Source organism: Marmota flaviventris, chromosome 11 (genome assembly GCF_047511675.1).
Source record: "Marmota flaviventris isolate mMarFla1 chromosome 11, mMarFla1.hap1, whole genome shotgun sequence".
In the NCBI taxonomy this organism is placed as follows: Eukaryota; Metazoa; Chordata; class Mammalia; order Rodentia; family Sciuridae; genus Marmota; species Marmota flaviventris.
Window position 1 is genome coordinate 15,181,895 of NC_092508.1, and position 19,858 is coordinate 15,201,752.

The 19,858-nt window shown below is 46.5% G+C and overlaps 1 protein-coding gene across 3 annotated transcripts in view; it reads left to right on the forward strand.

The window, feature by feature from the left end:
- Window positions 1-4,718: 4,718 nt before the first annotated feature.
- Pax3 (paired box 3) overlaps window positions 4,719-19,858 on the forward strand; it is a 90,877-nt gene continuing 75,737 nt past the window's right edge. For 2 of the 3 annotated variants that reach the window (XM_027941828.3, XM_071619352.1), the window contains exons 1-4: window positions 4,719-4,803; window positions 5,991-6,226; window positions 7,480-7,609; window positions 8,755-8,889. In XM_027941828.3, the coding sequence (XP_027797629.1) occupies window positions 4,719-4,803; window positions 5,991-6,226; window positions 7,480-7,609; window positions 8,755-8,889 (586 nt within the window). The remainder of the gene's footprint in view (window positions 4,804-5,990; window positions 6,227-7,479; window positions 7,610-8,754; window positions 8,890-19,858) is intronic. The other variant, XM_027941829.3, reaches the window with a different exon arrangement.

Consider the following 19,858-nt stretch of genomic DNA (forward strand, 5'->3'; position numbering starts at 1 on the left):
TTGAACCTTAACTGCCCGCCCAAATGCACCAGGTCCCTTAACTTGTGTGCCCGCACTCACACTCACACTGCTCCCCCCCCCCCCCATATGCACCAGAGTAATTACCGAACTTCCTCTCTGAGCATCAAAATCTCCTCCCAAGCATACACTTAACAAGGTGTGCAGAGAAGACTATTTTATTTATTTTTAAACTTATTGACTTATTTATTTCAAGATGCGTTTCCTCTGGAGAACGGGGCTCTGTCTTTCTTGTTGGCATAAAAACGTTTACAGACCTAAGTGAACTTCTGTAGGAAACCAGTTGCTGTGAGATTCATTCTCTGCCTCCTTCACTGCCTTTCAATGTAATTTTTAACACACACTCCCTTTTCCTTTCCTCTTTTCCTTCCTCTTTCCTTCCTTCTCACAAGCCATATGTTCTTTATTGGGAATCTGCTCATGACTTCCCTGCGGCTCCCTCCACTGCAGGGGCACTGCCGGGGCAAACCCACTGCAGCCGGCCCACACCACGTTTCAATGAGGCGTCCAGATCTCCATCCAGTTCCTAAATCCGAACTCCTCCCGACGAATTTTCTGGTGGGGAGAACAGCGGCGCCAATGCTTTTGACAAATAACTGCGGGGGTCCTAATGACGGTCTCTGTGGCTGCGGCGGCAACGTGTTTAACCTGCACCATTTCCCTATCGGTACCAGAGCATCTGGCCAGGAAGTTCGTGATGAGGAACCTGGAGTTTTAATTTCTTCCCGTGAGCACGAGACAGTCCTTCTGTGGCATAGAGGGTTTCACTGCCTTTGCCAACTCGAGACTGCATCCTGAGAGTCACGCCTGGGGCGGAGCGTAAGGCCAGGCGCTTCCCCAGCCCACCAGACTCCCAGAGCTCGGCCTCCGGCCTTCTACCTTGTAAAAAAGGCCTGCCGCCACCCCCCCCCCACCACGCACGGACATTATTTTTCTAGTTCATAATTTCTTCTTAAGACCTTTGTTTGTCTGGAAATGAGGTCATCCTTCAGAGGACTTGAGAAGCCCGTGGGTCATGAAACTTCTATACTGGGATCCCCAAATGCAGAGGCTGCTCACAGAATGGTGTTGAGCAGCCCGGATCCAAGGGTCAAAGCGCCATATGAATGCAGATCGATGCATCCAAACCCGTGGGAGATAGCACCTTGAAGAGGATGGTATGTATGCTCCATGAGGCCTGCACAGCCAGATTGCTGCTAATTGCACTGGGCATTCCTCTGAAGAGTTCCTTTGCAGAGGGGCACAGGAGGCAAGTGATTTTCTTTGTTGTTGAATTATTCTATTATTGTTCTGCAGGCTCTAGTTTCATTTTGCACATATAGAAGAGAGAACGAACGAGTGGATGGCACCATCGGTCACAAAGCTGTCTCTGGTTTACCCCAGATTCATTGTAGGTAATTTTTCTGCCTGCAGAAATGATGCTGCTGCCCTAACCCCAGTTAAGAGCTTCAGAACACTGGCTTTTACCTTACAAGCCCCACCCCTGGGTCACTCTTTTGCCAATTATTGCTTGTGCCAGAATGGGCACCAGGACTCTGTGGCCCATTGGAACCAGATAGGGGTAGTGGCCTGAGTGGATGTTCCTTTTCAGCTGCAGGGAGGTGAGGCCAGGTGGTTTTGACTTCCTGAAAAACTTTGGAAAGAAGGGGAGGCCCAGGCCTCTGAGGTAGAGAGAGTGGCTGAAGTATGGAACTCAGTTCAACCTTTGAAACTTCTAGGGAACCAGGAATCACCAGGCCCTCCCACAAACCTGTTGGGAAGAGGTTGTATTGTCCTGGGGTATGGGCTTAATTTGGTCTGGCAGCTGGACCCAGCAGCAGAGGTGACCGAGCCAACATTGCTGTCCTGGACTTCTTGGGAGGGTGTTCTACACCACTTGCCCTGGAAAATTTGGCCTCTGAGGTCTTTGGAAGTGGTGCAGTTGTCCCCAGCTTAAGGGTACTCCCCCAGCCCCCATCTCCCAGGTCCTTAGGGTAGAGAAGGAACAAGGTGATCCTTTGGCTGCTTATTAACTTCAGAGGGCCAGGCTGAAGAAAATCTGGAAAGAAGAAGAAAAGATTCAAACCTCCACTCAGGAGCTTCAGGCCTGAAACCCTCACACATCCTCGGGGCTTCCATTTGTACATTTTGATAGCAAGTGACTGCTAGTTTATGAATGAACTACTGGACTGAGATTCATGGGCACTTGAAAGCCCATTTAAATAGCAGCACCTCCTGTTCAAGTGTCCAGGGGAGTTGGAAAGCCAGGGTAGTGCAGGTAAAGATTCATCAGTTTCACACATGGAGAACACTCTGTAGGAGAGCGCAGGGTCAACATCCTGAGGGCTTGGAGACCAAGCTTGGGTTCAAAAACAAATGAGTCTCAGCCCCAGAGGTTTTAAAACTGCTCACCTTGGGTGTTTGGGTTTCTGTACTGAGCCCTGTATTCGCCCTCTTTAAATACATTTCAGGTACCCCACTTCCCCAACAAATACCACTGATCCCAGAAATTGCTCTTGTGGGCTCCTCTCAACCTTTGGAAGAAGAAAACATGAGGAAAAAAAAATCTAGTCCTCAGATGCTATCCATGAGAAGTAGTTTAAGAAATAAAGGGCACAGACTTTGGTGGCCCCCAGTCCTCAAAAAGGAAATGAGAAAGTTTTCCTCCTGACATTGAATTGTTTTATGCAAAACCAGGTTAAACAGGGCTCCAACTCCAAGCTGCTTCTCTGCTTTATACTATGAATGCACATGCCCCTCCCCAAGGGTGAGTGGACGGGAGGGTTGTCCAGATATTTTCTGGAGCCTCCAGAGGCCTGAATTTGATGCTCCCCGGGTCAACCAAGCCTTTTGACATCAAGCCTAAGAGAAAGCTTGTCTGTTTTCCCTGCTGGGAGTGGGTGTTTAAAGGGCCAACTCGTGGACTGCTGAGCAGTTAAACTATTCCCCTCCAATCTTGCCTTCCGAGTTTGCCTTAATTAGGGAGTGGACAAGGAGGGTTGGGGGGACCAGCACATGTCAAAAATGTCAAAGGAGGTGGGGGAGGGGGGCAGAGAGGGAGAGAGGGGTGGAGAACTGCAGGGCAGGAAAAATTCAAAAATTGTAAAAGGAAAAGGGGGAACTTGAAGCCCAGAAGTCATTGTTTCCTTTATTTCAAAGGGAAAAACCTGCCCGATTCTCATCCTTTTGATTGATTAAGGCCCTGAATACCTCACAGCCCCAGAGTGACAGTCCCTGAATAGACTTGAGCGAATAAAGCGCGGGCCAGAGCGCGGGGCTGGCACTCGGGGGTGTAAAGGAGGCGAGTTCGCTGGCACTTACCAAGTTATAAATAAAAGGCTATGCACAATGGTACCTTCTCTAAGGACAGACAGTCTTTACAACACTCCTGGCGTCATATCCTGCTGGGGACACTTCAGCTCCTAGCCAAGACTTCACTTCTTTTATTTTTCCAGCAGTTTACTCTGAATACCATAATAAATTCCTGAGAACAAACGCTGCAGTCCGGCAAACCTTTAACATATAGACGTATCTCTTCATCAGGGAGCTCTACGTGGAAATTTAGAGCCCCAGCTTCTCAGAAGGGTTTTAAAATCAAGAAAAGAAGATGATCGTACCTCCTCCGCCCCCAGCCTTCAACTAACAGTTTTAGGGCCCAGCAGTGTCTTTCCACCCTTTGAGCTACCCCACCTATCCCTCACCCCCCCCAGACTGAGAAGACAAAAAGAACATTATTGGTACACCCCGAAGTCTTCTTGAGAGGAACTCCGCGGGGGGGGGACCCCATAAGAGGCCCTGGCTAACAGGTACTGGCAGACCAGAGGAAGGAAAGTTGAACGTATCTCGGGTTCCCATAAATTTTTAGTGGAATTGCGCCCCCTCCAGTGGCAGTAAGCCCAGGGACAGACCCACAGGTGGAAAAAGGCGACTTCAAGAGGGACACCGTGAGAGGAATAGACTCAGAGAAGAAAAGGCACACACGCAGAGACACACACAGAGATAGAGATAGAGAGACAGAAAAATAACCAAGGAGAGAGAGACCAGGATGCACAAGAGTAACAAAGACAGAGAAAGAGACTCCTCTCCATTTTCAGAGGCTCTCATCACCCTGGGGCTGTCTGTCCCAGTTTCCAGCGGTTCACCCTTCTCTCTCGGGAAGGCGCGCCGCGCAGGTCCCTCTCGGGGCAGGCGGAGGCCTCCGCACAGTCAGGGATGGGAAGAGAAAGTGGCCGCTGTCGCCCAATCAGCGCGTGTCTCCGCCACCCGGGACGGTCTCCCCGTTGGCCAATCGCAGCTCAGGGCTCCTGACCAAGCTTTGGGTGAAAGAACTAATAAATGCTCCCTAGCCCGGATCCCTGCACTCAGTGTCACGACGGGAGGAGACTCTGGCCGCGCTTGCGTTCACCCCCTCCCTTGCTCTTCGTGGCGCTCTGAGCCCCCTTTCCAGCGCCCCCAGCTGCGGGGCTGTTCGCCCAGACTCGAACCAAACTTTTCCGCCCTGGGTTTGGGATCCTGGATTCTAGGGCCTGCCCGCCCCTTTCCCGGGTTCCACCTCGAGCTCTGGACTTGGAGCTAGCAGCCCCCCTCCCCGCGTCTCTCTCTCCCTCCTGTCTTTTTGGGGAGGAGCTCTTCACGCTCCGGAGAGTTCCCGAGGGTCGCCGCGCTAGCGTCTCTGTTTGGCCTTCACCTGGATATAATTTCCTAGAGAAGCTGCCCCCAGGATGACCACGCTGGCCGGTGCTGTGCCCAGGATGATGAGGCCCGGCCCGGGGCAGAACTACCCACGCAGCGGGTTCCCGCTAGAAGGTAAGGAAGGGCCTCAACGCCGCTGGGGTCCTGGCGCCTAGGGAGACTGCCCCACTCCATCCCAGTCTCCATAGACTTCTTTGGTGAATCCAGGGATCCCAAACCCCCAACATCTCTTACCCCAAGTAGCAATAGTTGGGGGCGAAGGCCCATCCGATTTGATTTTCTGTCCGCAAAAGAAGTGTGGTGCTCTCTGCAAATTATTTACGGAGCTGGGCGGCCCGGCCTGCACCCGGCGGGTCCGCTTTCCCGGGTTGTTTTGGAGATGCCGCATAGTCAAGAACCGAGTGAACCGGCTTTGGAGTACCGGAAGTAACTTCTCCACATTCTGTCTACCCAAACCCGTCTCCAAAGTGTTCTGGCTGCGCCCACATTTAGGAAACTCTTCTTAGTTTGGAAAGAAATTTCTGGTCGGGCAAATTGTGGTGGCTAACAGCGGCGGCTCGAACGATCTTAATAAGAATTTTTAGTATTAATCAGTTAAAGGTCCATTCAACTCAAGTAGCATCTCGAAGTCTCTCTAACTTGTTTGGGAATCGCCTTTTGTTCTGGCTGAAGATTCTGGGAATTCCAGGGAGGTAGGAAGCTTTGCAAACCTGAGCCCTTTCAAACAATCTGCGGCGCCCTTCGTCCTCCATCTAGAGCACAACGCAATACCCTGAGCATGAACGGGGGCTAGGTTGTCCACCAGCAGACCCACAGTCTTTGAGTCCCCGTCCGAGATGTAACAGGTGACACGCTGCACTGCCACCTGTGCCTCCTTTAGAGACCCTCTCTGACCCTTGGCTGCTGTACTCTGAGACAGAAACTCCGAGGGCTGTCAGCTCGCTCAAGACCCTTAGGGCGGCTCCAGTCGGGCAGGATTTGGTGGTGGTTATTTTTAGAGGAAGACAGTCTTCCATATGTTCAGGGTCTTTCCCCCCAGTCGCCAGCTCTCGTAGGTTAGTTATTTTGCCCTGGTTACTGTCTTCACACAAAGGTTATATGTCCCCATGTTGCTTGATAACTCGGCACGAAAGTAACTGAAAGAGTGTCTGGCAGTGGAAACGGACCAATTTCAGTGTTGGGGCTGTCACATGCGGATTGGCCAGAAAAGTGCAAAATTAGGTGGATTGATCCTTCCTGCTGCTTTCTCTTCTATCCAAGTAACTTTGTCCTCGCCTCTCTTTTTTTCCTCCTTCTCCCAGTATCCACTCCCCTCGGCCAGGGCCGAGTCAACCAGCTCGGCGGCGTTTTTATCAACGGCAGGCCGCTGCCCAACCACATCCGCCACAAGATTGTGGAGATGGCCCACCACGGCATTCGGCCCTGCGTCATCTCTCGCCAACTGCGCGTGTCCCACGGCTGCGTCTCCAAGATTCTGTGCAGGTATCAAGAAACAGGCTCCATCCGTCCCGGTGCCATCGGAGGCAGCAAGCCCAAGGTGAGCAGGCGGGCCTAGCCATGCCGCCTCACGGCCTGCGGTCAATCGGGTGGGTAAGAGCAGGCTACCATCTGGGGCTTTCTAAAGAATTATTTTTCAAGTCCATGAAGGTGTGTGTGTGTGTGTGTGTGTGTGTGTGTGTCTCACAAGGGGGATTCGGTTGTTGCTAGAGCCCCATGTTTCTTTCCTTATGGGAAAGCTCCAGTGGTTTTGCAATATTTGTTCTTATATGTCCAGGAACCACGAAATTCTCAAAAATTACTTTAATAAACACCTAAAGCATGCAAGCTGTATGTCCCTACCTGTTGCCTATTTCTTTCCTGTGTCTTTCCAGTCCCCAACCCGCTATTCTGTCTTTTACAAAAGGAATCTACTGAGTCCCAATAGTTTCTATCCAACTTTCTCTCTCCCCCAGTGCAAATTGTTTTCGAAGAGTCAAAAGTCAGGGAGGTTAGTTTTCTTTGTAATGAGTTCGATGTTAAAAAATGTTTATCCTCAAATTATTTTGCTTCTCTTTTAAAAAAGAGTCCTACTGGCTAGGACTAAGTGGGAGGAGATTACCCAAGGTCTGCCTTTTCTTCTGATTGTAGAGGGAAGCCAATATAATTTTCAAGTTGCCAATGGGCAATATCAAGAGGGTTATGGCACACTGAAGACTTTCAAAATTCTCACCTTCCCTCTCTCTCCCAACCTATTCTCAACCTAGGAATCTTTGAAACAGCTTTTAATTGGGGTAGGGGCCTCTCTATACATATGTGTTTTCCATTCTAATTTTTAAAAATCTAGATACTTAATCTTTTGCATCTCATTCTGCTCTTCAGCTAAACTCTTGTGCCCCTTTGGAGTGTCACAAGTTGCCGATCTAATTTGATTTTTCAGCTCCTCTTTCAAACATTCCCCTTTTAGTTTCGTTTTCTGGTTGATTCAGTGTAAGGAGTTGCCTTTATTTCCAGGGATCAGAAAGTACAGCCCCACAGCCCCAAGGTGTTATATAATTCTTAATTTAACCCGGTTGTCTGAGGAGCTTATCTAGACAGGTGGAGTGTCCCCAGGCTGCTCGGGAGTGGGACGATTTCCTGTCTGCCTCTTTCTAATGTGAACTGCCTCAGAGAGTTGGGGTCCTTTGGCCAACCAGGGGCACCTTCCCAGAGGATGCAAGAAGGAGCATCCGGACAGGCCCGGAGGAGGTGGGGCCGCCGAGAGTCTGGCCCAAAGTACCGGGTACCAACGCCGGCCCGCCTGTTCTCTTAAAGCAGGTGACAACGCCTGACGTGGAGAAGAAAATTGAGGAATACAAAAGAGAGAACCCGGGCATGTTCAGCTGGGAAATCCGGGACAAATTACTCAAGGACGCGGTCTGTGATCGAAACACCGTGCCCTCAGGTACTAGGCCCATTAATGTCTCCCCAAGGCGCGACGGTCAGTCGCTATTATCCGGGCGGGTCATCCAAGCCATACATAATCGCCCCAATGATCGATCCGGGTTATTGAGAGGCGGCCTCTCCCGAGGCCCTGAGATATTCACGAACCTGACGATCTTGGCGTTTTATGGAGCGCGGGGTGCGCTGCTCATCCCAGGGGTGGAGGGAAGAGAGACCGCCGCTGAGGTCTCCCCAAGGAGGATTTCTGTGGAGGAGGCAGGGCAGGAAACGTGAGGCGGAGGCCAAGCGTTTATTAATATTGATGTTCCCTTTTAAAGAGAAACAAATGTTTTGGTAACCCCAACCGAAGGGAGATGGGGCCGCGCCAGCAGAAGACTTTGCCTTTTGCGCAAAAGGAGGGGAGGATGCATCGGCAACTGCCCGGATTTTCGCCGAGAGTCCCAGGGACCATCCGGCGCCCCCGGCAGCCCGGGGGAGGCGGAGGGAGAAGGGCCAGCGCAGGGCCAGCGCGAGGGCGCGCGGGAGAGTTTGTTTTTAATTAAAAGGAAACTCCCTTTTTCCCTCCACGAGAACGATATATTTCAGAGCATGGATTTGTTTACCAGACTGGAATCTGGAAAAAATAAATGAGAGAGAGTGAATTTTCTTTGATTTTTACAATAGGAAACGATTCTGCAGTTGAAATGTAAATCCCTTACAGCCTCAAAAAAGTTGATTAGCAGGGGACAGTCCTCTGTGGTTCTTCACTTAAAGCAAACCGCAGGGCCCAATACCTTCAGGTGCGGAGGAGGCGGGTGGTAGGCTGGGCTGGTGGAGGACACGTCTGAGGTTGGAGACCTAGAGCCGGAGTCAAGAAGGGGAACACTTCCTACTGGGCAAAGAGAGACGGAGATGGCTTTTCTCAGCCCTAAATTGGAGGCGCACACTTTCCAGGCTTGGTCTTATTTATCCAGAGGCCCTTAAAAGGCGTTTTGAGTGGGAGAGTGAGAGGATGGCAAAAGACAGGGGTGCCAAGAGAGGAAGGAGACACTCACTATCCAAGCTTATGGGGTAGCTGTTCTAGAATTGCGGCTTGAGGTTTGGGGGCTCCCCTCACAACCCCGCGCCTCTTAATTGTGGGTGCTCTCTTCCTCTTCTTTCCCCCAGTGAGTTCCATCAGCCGCATCCTGAGGAGTAAATTTGGGAAAGGAGAAGAGGAGGAGGCCGACCTGGAGAGGAAGGAGGCAGAAGAAAGCGAGAAAAAGGCTAAGCACAGCATCGACGGCATCTTGAGCGAGCGAGGTAAGCGGCGGCGCGGTGGACCTTAGCTAGCGTCGGTTCTCTGACTTTGAGCGCCTGAAGGCCGCCCAGCTCCGGCTCCTGTCGAAGTCCCTCCTCTTCGTTCTCAGCCACTGTACTCGGGCATGCGCATTCAATCAAAGACCGGAGAGACACCCACCGCTGAAACAAAAACGTATCTATTTAAGTTTTAATTTTATTTAAATTTTAAACGTTTCTAAATCCTTCTTTACCACTTTCAACCCTTAGGAGTCTAGAACTATGAATTGCGTTCTCAATGGTGATGGGGTCTATGGAGTCCGAGATTGGGAATCTCTGAGGGATTGTGGGGTTGGGGGAGGGTATAGGCTACTCTACCCTTTAGAGTTTAAAGTAACTTTTTGAAGTAGCTTTTGTGCCCTCAGGAAAAGCCCGGATCTAAGTTTCCGTATTAGAGAGACAGAGCAGGCTCCAGAGAGAGCATGCTCTTGGGCACTGGACACCCACAGTTGCCCCACATATGCTGCCCTATGAATGTGCGTGTGGTATACTTTGGCTGTTTTTCGTTTGCTCTAAATTGGTTTTCAAGCGTAATGGGGTTTAACTTGATGTGTCTGGGTTTCAATCAAAGGGGTCTTGAGTCCTTAGTCCTTAGTGCTGCACCCTCTGTCCCTCAGGGGTGCGGACCACCCACTCCATGTTGGCTGTAGCCTGTCAGCACCTAGAGAAAATCTCCCCCTAGGGGAGCAAGAAGGCAGCCTGCTTCCCCTTTACCTGCTTGAGCTTTAAAATTACTCACAGAAAAGAGTCATCCTTGAGCTTTAAAATTACTCACAGAAAGGAAGGAAAGAAGCAAGAATGCAAGCAAACCTTGGGAGGTGAACTAGGAAAGATCACTGCAGCAGGAGTGGGGCCTTGAGTCTTCCTTTGCAGATCCTGGCATCTCTTCAAACTCACAATGGTGCAGAGTCGCCGGGTGTCCTGCCTACTCCTAGAGTTCCTTGGTCTGGGTCTCATACTTTATTGGGCTGGAGTTGAGTTTTGTAATTGCTCTGGAGTGGCACAAAGCTCTATAGCAGGCTTGAAGGAGTCACCCACTTTGATTATCTGGGTCCATGCTTTCACCAGGGTGGTGTCCAGGTTGGAACTGTGGGTCAGGAGGCTGGTCATTTCTTTTACCTTCATTGTCCACCCCTGGGTGCACTGGCTGGCCTTCCAGAGCAGCTGCTTTACAAAGCAATGTGAAATCCACACTCAAGAAGCACTTGGATATTACAAACCCAAGTGTCTGATTTAAGGGATAAACAGAAGCATAGATAGTCTGAGGCACACTGCAATCAAGAAAAGGTACCCCAAACTACAGGAGGTTAAGCAGGGAAAAAAACATGTTGCTGCCCCCCTCCCTTTACAGCTGGGGCCTCACATGAACTCAGTCTAAGTTCTTCTTTTTTGGAGGAGTGGTTTTTTTTTTGCCCAGGTCGATTAGAAGACACACACCTCTTTATCCCAGTCATATGTTCAGCATAGAGGCGCTGGGGTGGGAAGAAAGTGAGGAGTTGAGGAGTCAGTTAACTCCAAACCAAATATTCTCTTGAGGCAGTGGAGAGGAGAGCCCTGAGTTGTTGGAGCCCAGAGAGCTGGGCCCATGGCTTTGCTACTTGTTGCTAGAGGCGGCAGCCAGGCAGATCAGCCGCTCCCTCACAGCACAGGCAACTCAGGCCCAGGAGACAAAACGTCCCAAATGAGCTGGTCAAACATTTGTACAACTTTTCCAGCTTTTACAATGAAGGCCTTCTCTACACAATCTACACTTGGAGATGAACTTGGGAGACAAAGCCCGGAGAGTCCATTGAAACTCACACTTTAGCTTGGCCCAGACAAAGCTCCAACTCGGAGCAGCTTGATGTGAACAAAGGAAGGCAACCTTTTTATAATTCAAGGAGAAAAGAAGAGAAAACAGCTCCACAAAGGGCCCAGAATAGACATTATGGGCTTGCAATGAGGGATGAATTATTCAATGAGCCCCAATAGCTGCTGCGCCAGGAAGTTTTATGGACTCTCCAGCGTGGAAAAAGTGGCCATTTCACCTACAAAATGTTTCTAGTCTTTTGGGCTGTCTAGCTGGGCCGGCTGCCATTCAAGGGCAATTGCTACCATTTTAAAAATCAGAGTATTTTCCCCATTGAGGGCTGTGCGGATGAAAACACACACACACACACACACACACACACACACACACACACACAGAGTCAGGCTGAAACCTAAATTTAATTTGGGGTTGTCAAGGAAGATGCAAAGTCAGTCTCCTCAGAGCCTCCAGCTCCCTTTCCGGATGAGCCCTGGAGGGCAAGAGGGGCCCAGAGAAGGGAGAATTAGATGTAGTTTGAAGTCTAAAAACCTCAAAAATTCCCCTCTGTTGTTTGGGCATCCAAAGTCTCAGGCTGCCCCTCTTGTAAAATAGAATGAATGTCAAGAAAAGGCTTCTAGGGGGCAGGGAAAAGCGGCGGAGGAGGGACTTTGGGGTGTCCTGACCACTGCGGTGTGCTCTCGCCGGATGTTCCAGCCTGGGGTAGGCCTGGTGGGTGCTGCGGGACTGATTTTTCGTGGGACATCTTTAACCCGGGGTCTGCTCGGCAGACACTAGGACACAGGGAAAGAGGTACCCTGAAAGAGGTCAGAACTACCGCCTTCTTCTTTCCAGGGTCTTGCCCTTTCTCCTAGATGGTCCCCTTTGCCTTCCCAACTTTCCCTTTTCTCTAGCCCTATCCTAAAGCAGCGCGGAGTGCGGACCTGAGGCGCTCTGGCCCGGGCGACCTGGCGCGCACTGGGAGCTTGGTCCATCCTTCCAGCTTCTTGGCCCGAGGGAACGGAGAGGGTTGGGTGGCTCGGGAACACCCAACTCCCCCGCCCGCGCCCCTGGCCGACACTGAGATGGGAGCAGGCGCAGCCGGGGGAGCCAAGCTCCGGCCCAGGCATCGGGGGCTGTGAGCACGGCCGGGGCTGTGAGCACGGCCTGCGCTGCGGCCACTCAATGGGCGCCTCTGTCCTCCCCCGGCGCGGCTGAGCGGGCCCGCGGGCGCCGCCACAATGGGCTGTGCCCCCACTCTTGCGCCCTGCGCCAAAGCGCCGCGCCGCGCCGCCCCCTCCCCTTCGCTCCGGCCGGCTCGAAGCTTAGCTCGCCGGGCTGCAGCCGACTCAATTGCCTCCTTTATGTCCTTCTCACTTTCATCTAGACACAGCCCGCCTCCCCCTTCTTCTCCTCTTTTTTTCCCTCCCTTGCCTGAGGCTCACATTAGTGAAATTTCTGCAACCTCCCCCCATTTTTTTTTTCTTATTTTAAAGAAAGCCCTTAACACAAAAGCGGTGACTAATCAATAGAAACTGCTCCTTCATTATCTCCTTCTCCTCCTCTTCCTCCTCTCCTCCTCCTCCCCTCCTCCTCCTCTTCCTCCTCCACCTCCTCCTCCTCCTTCTCCAGCAGGGTGACGCTTTTCCTGTTTGTGAGTTTTGGGCAACATTTTTGCTTTGTGCCGTAATGGAATTAGAGGACAGATGAGGACTGTAAATGGACACGCGACTGCAAGACTCTCGCTTAAATATTTAGATGCAACGTTACAATTACTGACTTGTTGTAGGGGCTTTGAAGTGGCAGTTCGGGAGTGCAAGGGGAAAGAGGCCAGATTGCCAAATTGATGTTTTGATTGGGACTGGAGATACACTTTCCTAGGACTCCCTTTTAAGAATCACAAGCGAGCATGGGAGGTTTGTAACAATTTCAAAGATTAAGCTCAGAGGCTTCAAGTGTAGGTTGGTTGAGGTCTTCTATTCCTTTCGTATCTCCCCCCTCCAATTGATGTTGGTAAAAAAGAGAGTTTTTTTTTTTTTTTAAGTTAAATTTGAGAAAGTAAAAGTGACAAAAGCTTTGCTGGAGCCCCTGTTTTGTTTGTAAGCTTGTGATCTTAACGGATTAAAATTAACGAAGACAAACGACTTCCGATTTTTTTAAAGATATAAACCAATTAAAACCTCAGAAAGTGTTCTAAATTCGTCGGAATACTTCACTTCCAGTGGATGCCCGAAAAGAGCACTTTTATCAGGGAGGGAGTGCTGTAACCCAGAGAAAAGCAAGGCCACTACTTTCCCTCAGTTAGCAAGGAACAGCATTTTGGCCTAAGGTTGGGACGCAAGGCGGAGGACTAACTTTCCCACAGATTAAAATAATGAGGCGTGGGATCACAGGTTTGTGGGATCCGAACCTTTATTAAAGGGGACAGTCCACCCTCTCCAAGCCCATTTGTCAGGATCAGGAATTTGACCTCAATACCCTTTCTAATCATTAAGGTACATTTTATATTTGCTGAATACCTTACAAAACTCAACCAGAAAATCCCGCCCACTTAAAAATGTACTGGAGATATAAGAACTTGCATTAAACTAGAACACCACGCTGTGTCCTTTTTGTCAATCTAGGGGCAAGGTTTTCCCTGCTGGAACAGTGTGAGAGGAGACAGCAGAGTTCGGCTGGTAGCCTTTTCTTTTTGGTTGCTCCTTTGACTTGGTTGACCGCGGTACGCTTACTTTCTAGCCTTATTGAAAACATGCCGATTTTCTAATTAATGCTTGAAATCGTATGTTTATTTTGGGGGTTTGATGTGATTGTTGATAGCACCGGAACGGGAGGAATGGGCTTCAAGTGTGTCATAATTACTGAAGGGTCATTTAGGAGTCCCCAGGGCTGAGCAATAAAACCCACCCGGGCGGCGAGGCGGAACCAGTAAGTGCGCGCTTCAGGCGAGTGGAATACACTGATCAATCACGTGGATAGAGCGTGGCCACCAAATCTGGACGGTTTCAACCTCCACAAACACGTATATTTGGAGGACAAAGCAAAAATCTTTCCTCACCGTCAGATTCAGTGTTTAAGTTTTGCTTATGCAAATGGCCAATAAAAGTCCAAACAGCAGCAGCACATGGTGTGAGAGCGAGTTCCGCCTGGACCCGTTAAGTTCGGCGAGATTCTAGGACAGATAATTTATTTATGCGGGTAAATAAAGATTAAGGAATCATTAAGAATGTACATATATAACTAACGAGACACTAAAAGGCAATTAAGCAGTCAGTTTAATGTCTTATCTCACTGGCTGCTCTGGGGTTGTTTTACAACTAGGAATTAAAATCTGAAAAGGAAGTTTTCAGCAGCTCTGGCCAAATATTGATTAAGTAGCTGTTTGTTGATACCATTGTTACGCATTAAAAGGCTGGGAGCGAGGCCCCTCAGTGGCCATCTTCTATTGTGAGGGATTCTTAACCACAGAGATCAAAGCAGGATCATTTCAATTTATCTGTCTTGGAAAATCCTCCTTTTCCTCTGAAACCTCTAAGGAGGAATTGACCAAATTCTCTTTAAGAAATAGGAACTGAAACCAGTTACAAGTCGTTGGCTTGTAGGGAAGACTCATGGGGTGTTTTTAATTATCCTATGGTGATTTCTTGTTTAGAACTGAGGCTAAGATGGTGATTTTTTTTTTTTTTTTTTTTTTTTGGTTAAATCGATTCTTAGTTTGAGGTGGAAGGCATCGGAGTTTCTATCTGCCTGTTGCTAAATTTCTAAATAAGGACGTTTCTCTAAAGTTGTCTTCCAAGCTGGACAGACATGGAGAAAAGATGTCAGATTTTTATTGTAAAACTAGGTGGAGAAATGATTAAACACGCAGGAACCTAGAAGTTATATTGGCTTCATCTTTCTACATGTGTTTCTGTAATTTTTGTGTTTATAGTTGGTTAGATGATTCTCTGGTATATTTTAAACTCCCTATAATGTAGGACTAGATATGTGTTTGTTTGTGTGTATAGTATGTGCATCATTGGAGTTTATTTATATATTGGTCACTAAGAATTATGCTGGCACTAAATTATATCCAGTTGCACAAAGTCAAGATTTATTTGCCCCATGAATTGCACTTTCTAAAGTTATCAGAATCTGAGGTGCACTGTAGTCTCCCAGTTCACGTTCAACTGTTGAGAGCCAGGAGCAATACTGCCCTGAATCATTTTGTGACATTCCTGGCTGTTGATTTTTAGCTGAACTATTAGACTTTTGTTTGTTTATTTAAGAACTCAGTGGATTTGCATTGCTTTTTCCTTTATTATGAGGGTAAAATTCTTGCAAGGACTCTTGAAAATGTCATCTCTGTGCTTAATTTGTAAATTCCAACAAATCACTCTAAGGATGGAAAATTTATGCCAGATTCAAACTTTGGATATTCAACTGTGCATCATGAATCTGTCTGAGTACGGGTTTTTTAAAAATTTTTTAATGCCCTTCTCTGTGTGCATCTCAGTTCTAAATAAATTGTAGTTTTTTAAAAAAAATTAGTGTTTACTCTTGTTTACTCTTGAACAAGATGAATCTTGATATGCAAACCAGAATATTAGTAAATAATATTAGTATATATATTAGTAAATAAATATTCTGATGTGTTTTCTATTATAACCCCCCCAATTAATTAATAATCATCTATGTTCAAATGATATATAATGTTCAGTACTGATCATTGCAATGTAGAACAACAGCCTGAGATAGATTAAGCTAGAGGAGTGAAAAACCAGCTCAGATCTGATATGGTCCCCCTGTCCTGGGTGCAGATACAGCATTAGAGAGTCCTTTTTTTACATGCACATGCATACTTTATATAATATGGCGTTAAAATGACTTTTCTCCCTTGAGTGTTAGCCTATGCGTTCCTCTACTGCCAGGGAGACAGCAGATTCGAGTTGGGCCTGATCTTAGTACGAGACAAAATTGCTGACCCAAGAACTGGCTGCCTCCAGTGGGGGAGCAGTGATCTTGAAGGGTGCTGAGAAAGTGAAAAGGAACTTCAGACCTTGCCATTCCCCTAGAAGATGAACACCAGAGTGGGGACAGAGTCACCTTATGGCTGTCCCCTGCCTTGTGGGAAAAGATATTTTTGCCTTATTCACACCAGCATAGTAGAAGATGCACAATTCATCTGTTAGTTCTGCTACCCTCGCATGTCAGGTCAAGCATTGAGTTCCAGTAATGGGAGTTTCAACTGGAATCAGAGCATCTCTTTTTTAAGAAATCTTCTTTCAAATTATCTGTGCTGGGATTGCATTTTGAACTAAGGAGAATATATATAATTTCTAGTTCTTGGTCCGGACACGCATAGTTATCAAAATTCCTGTTAGCATTATAAAACATCTATTTAAGTGAGATGAGTTACAAAGTTCACCACTGTCAAAGAGGTAATTGTTGAGGACAATTGAGTAGGTTTTTACGAAGTATTACTTACCCACAATGCCTCATTTTCTTTCTTTTTTCTTGCTAAAAACTAACAAAAGACCAACAGATAATTTCTTCTATGGAAACGGATACTTCTGTTTTAAAAATATATTGTATTTTAATAAAGAGTATCAGTGTAAGTTTTAGAATTTGCTTTGGTGCACTTTCCTCCTAAAAAGGAAAATCTTAAGAAAACATTTTACCTTGAACATTACATATACCATTTTAAATTTTGCTGCAGGATTTTACATAAAGTGAAATAGAGTAAAACACCTCTTTTGGTGTAAGGTGACTTGACCAAAGTTGTCTGAATTTTATGTCCTCTTCTTTTGGTGGCAATTGAGAAATGACCTCCCCTAGTAAGACAGATTAGAATATATGATAGTATCAAAATAGTTATGTGTTTGTAAATCCTTAAACCTATTCAGTACTTTTTTGACTGGGCTTTCTTATGTATTCTTAACTGACTAGTGTTACTGCCTTCCTTTTATTCTTTCTCTTTTTGGTACTGAGGACTGAATCCAGATCCTTGCACATGCTAGGCAAGCGAGTCTATCACTGGACTACCTCCCCAGCTCTATAACAGTATATTAATGTCAACTCTAGATTCTAGGAGCTAATTCCCTACTCATCCTGGACCTAATTCAACAGATTCCATTTAAAAGTAGCTGATCGGGCTGGGGTTGTGGTTCAGAGGTAGAGGGCTCGCCTAGCTTGTGTGGGGCACTGGGTTCGATCCTCAGCACCACATAAGGTAAAATAAAGACAGTGTGTTTACCTATAACTAAAAAATAAATATTAAAAAAGTAGCTGATCAAAGTGCCTTGCAAAAAAGGAAGGGAGACTCTTCTTGGCTGACCAAGACAAGATGGAGGGAAAAGAACTACGATTAAGTTTCAGCATTTAACAACCTATAGGATCATATTGAGAATTCAAATAGTATAGTTTTATGTAGAATTAAATGCACTTAAAAATATTTTTATAATCAGTTATATGAATCTCTGGAAACAACTACAGTAAGTGGATTTGGTCTTATGTCATTAGATGGGCACTATAGGATAAGTTAAGGTAGTATAGTTAAGGAAAGAAAGTTAATTTCTGTGCAATTTGTATTGCAACTTGAAATTGGTTTAGTTTACTGTGTACTTGCGTAATTAACACTGATATGATCACATACATATTTACATTTTTAACAAAATGTATGTTTGTATTTTGTGATTTTTATAGACATGCAGATATAGTTTAAAGTGCAGCTACCATAGCCCTCTCCTCCTCCTCCTTTTTTCCTAGTGTAGACATGGGGTCTGTTTTCCAAATATATTTTTTGTTTTTATATTTGTTCACTCTTATGCTATTCATTTATTTCTGGGCTGTGGATGGAACCCAGGGCCTTGCACATACTTGGTATGTATTTCTACTCCATGAGCTATAAACCGTAGCCTCAAACGTTTTTTAAGTACAATGTTAAAATATATTATCATGATTAAGAAAATTATGTCCAAAGGGTAGGTGCATGTGTGGGTGTGTGTCTCAGTTATGATTGTAGAGCTTAACTTGAACTAAAGAAAATTAATTGGCCTGATTTATTCTATTATAATAAAAGCAATAGGTTTCATTTTCTGAATCCACACATTTGACTGTTTTCCTGATTGAGGGTCACTAGAGCAAAGAGTTTCACCTGTTCTGATTTAAACACATTCCAAAGTACATCTTTTCTTGCCTTATAAGTGCATGGTACCTAAGGCAAAAGTGACTTATTCTTGCATCACAGCATTGCTCTGAAATTGAGACCAAGCACCTTTCAGGTGTGACCTCTTGAACTTCAGTTTTGACATCTGTAAGATGGGTACATCATATCAACTTCTCAGAGTTCTGTCATAATAACATGAGAAAATGCATTGCATATTATATGCAAATTACACCTACCCTAGCAAAACTCAAAGTCTTGGGTGTGTGTGGGGGGGAATTCTCTGAACTCGCTGAAAGTGAGGAGCCTATAAACTAACAGATGGGCTCTGCCCGAGGGCAGATAAGAGCTTAATTCAGGGCTTAGCAGCAACAATGAGGACCAAGAGTGCTTGTGCATGCGCAGGCGCGCGCGCATGCACACACACACACACACACACAATCACAAAGTCCACTTTTACCATACCAAAAAAATTAAGTTTATAAACTACTGTGCAATGTAAAAGATTTTATTGACTTTAATGAGTATGAAAAACAATAAAATTCTAAAGTCTTTCACAGAGATGGCAAGGGATATTTCATAATTATTTTTCCTCCTGGCCTATCAAGATTGCTTTTCTCTTTTAGACAAACTTGGCTTTTGCAAAACTCCTTCAAATTAAACTTTTCTTTGGGTTTCATGCTCCCCGCCACCCCTGAATCAAAGTTTTGACAAGTTGCTTTTTTGAAAATGGATCTCACAATTTTCTTCCTGAAACTCCTTCATTTTGTGACGTCTTCCTTGGCCTCCCCCCCCCCCCCCGCCCTGTGACCTGCAATTTCTCATTACATCTGTACCCTTTTGAGCCTGCTTCGTGGTTCTTAAATGCCTTCAGAGTTCTGCACGTGAGATTGCGTGCATTCTCCATTCTTTGTGCATGATTCTTCTTAATTCTCTTTCCTTTAAAACTGCAGCTCAGAAATTTTAAGGAAACTTTCCAAAATAGCATTCTTTAAACCAGTGGGCAAATTTCAATGACTTTTCGATTTAGTTTCCCTCCATTCGGTCCCCTCTTTCCCCCCGCCCCGAAAGTTGGGAGCGCTTGTGTTATTGGGGCACAACGTGAGAAGAAAATAGCCTGCTGGGTAGGCTCTTGGGGCTGGAGTGCTCCTGCCCCCATCTTTCTCCTTCAGGAGCAGCTTGACAGTACAGCCACTGGCTGCAAGAAGGTTGTTTTCTTATCCCCACATGCACTGGGCTGACCTGTCTCCGAAATAGGTCAGGCTGGGGCACAGCCAGTTTATGCAGCTGTTGCGGCTTAGGCGTCACAGCAGGCAGCCAGGGCTCCTTGGCCTGCCGGCCCCCAGTGAACTGATAAAAATTCGCTGCAGAGCATGGAACCTTCCTCTGGACAGTCCAGGCCCCCTGAAGGCTTTGAGATGCAAGGGGACTCCTGGATTATGTGAGCCAAACCTCAGCCTCCAAAGGGAAATGTTCTTTTATTCTAAGGATTGTATTCTTTCATCGACCCTAACACTCAAGTGCAATATATTCTTTGTCAGGATTTATTTTTTTCAAATCCTTTATTTTTGAGCGAATAGAATATTCACTTTATACAAAGTTCATAAGATATAAATGAATATGCAATGATAAGTTTCTTTCCACTTTTGTCCAGGAGCTTGTCTTTCTGGAGACTGTCTGCGTAATCTTGCAATTATATCTCTCTTTCCCTTTCTCCTCTCATTAAAAACAAAACAAAAATCCCCCCCAAAAGAACAACAACAAAACAAAACAAATCCCCAAATCTCTTGAGCTGAGGGTGTGGCTCAGTGGCAAAGCACTTGCCTAAACTGTTCAGGGCTTTGCATTCTTTGCCCGGCACCCACTCCCTACAAATAATAATAATAATAATAATAATAATAATAATAATAATAATAATAATAATAAAATTTCTTTCCTCTTTTTGCAGAAAAGATAAAGTAGATAAAATATTTTGCGTCTTATTGCATTTTTTTGATACTAGG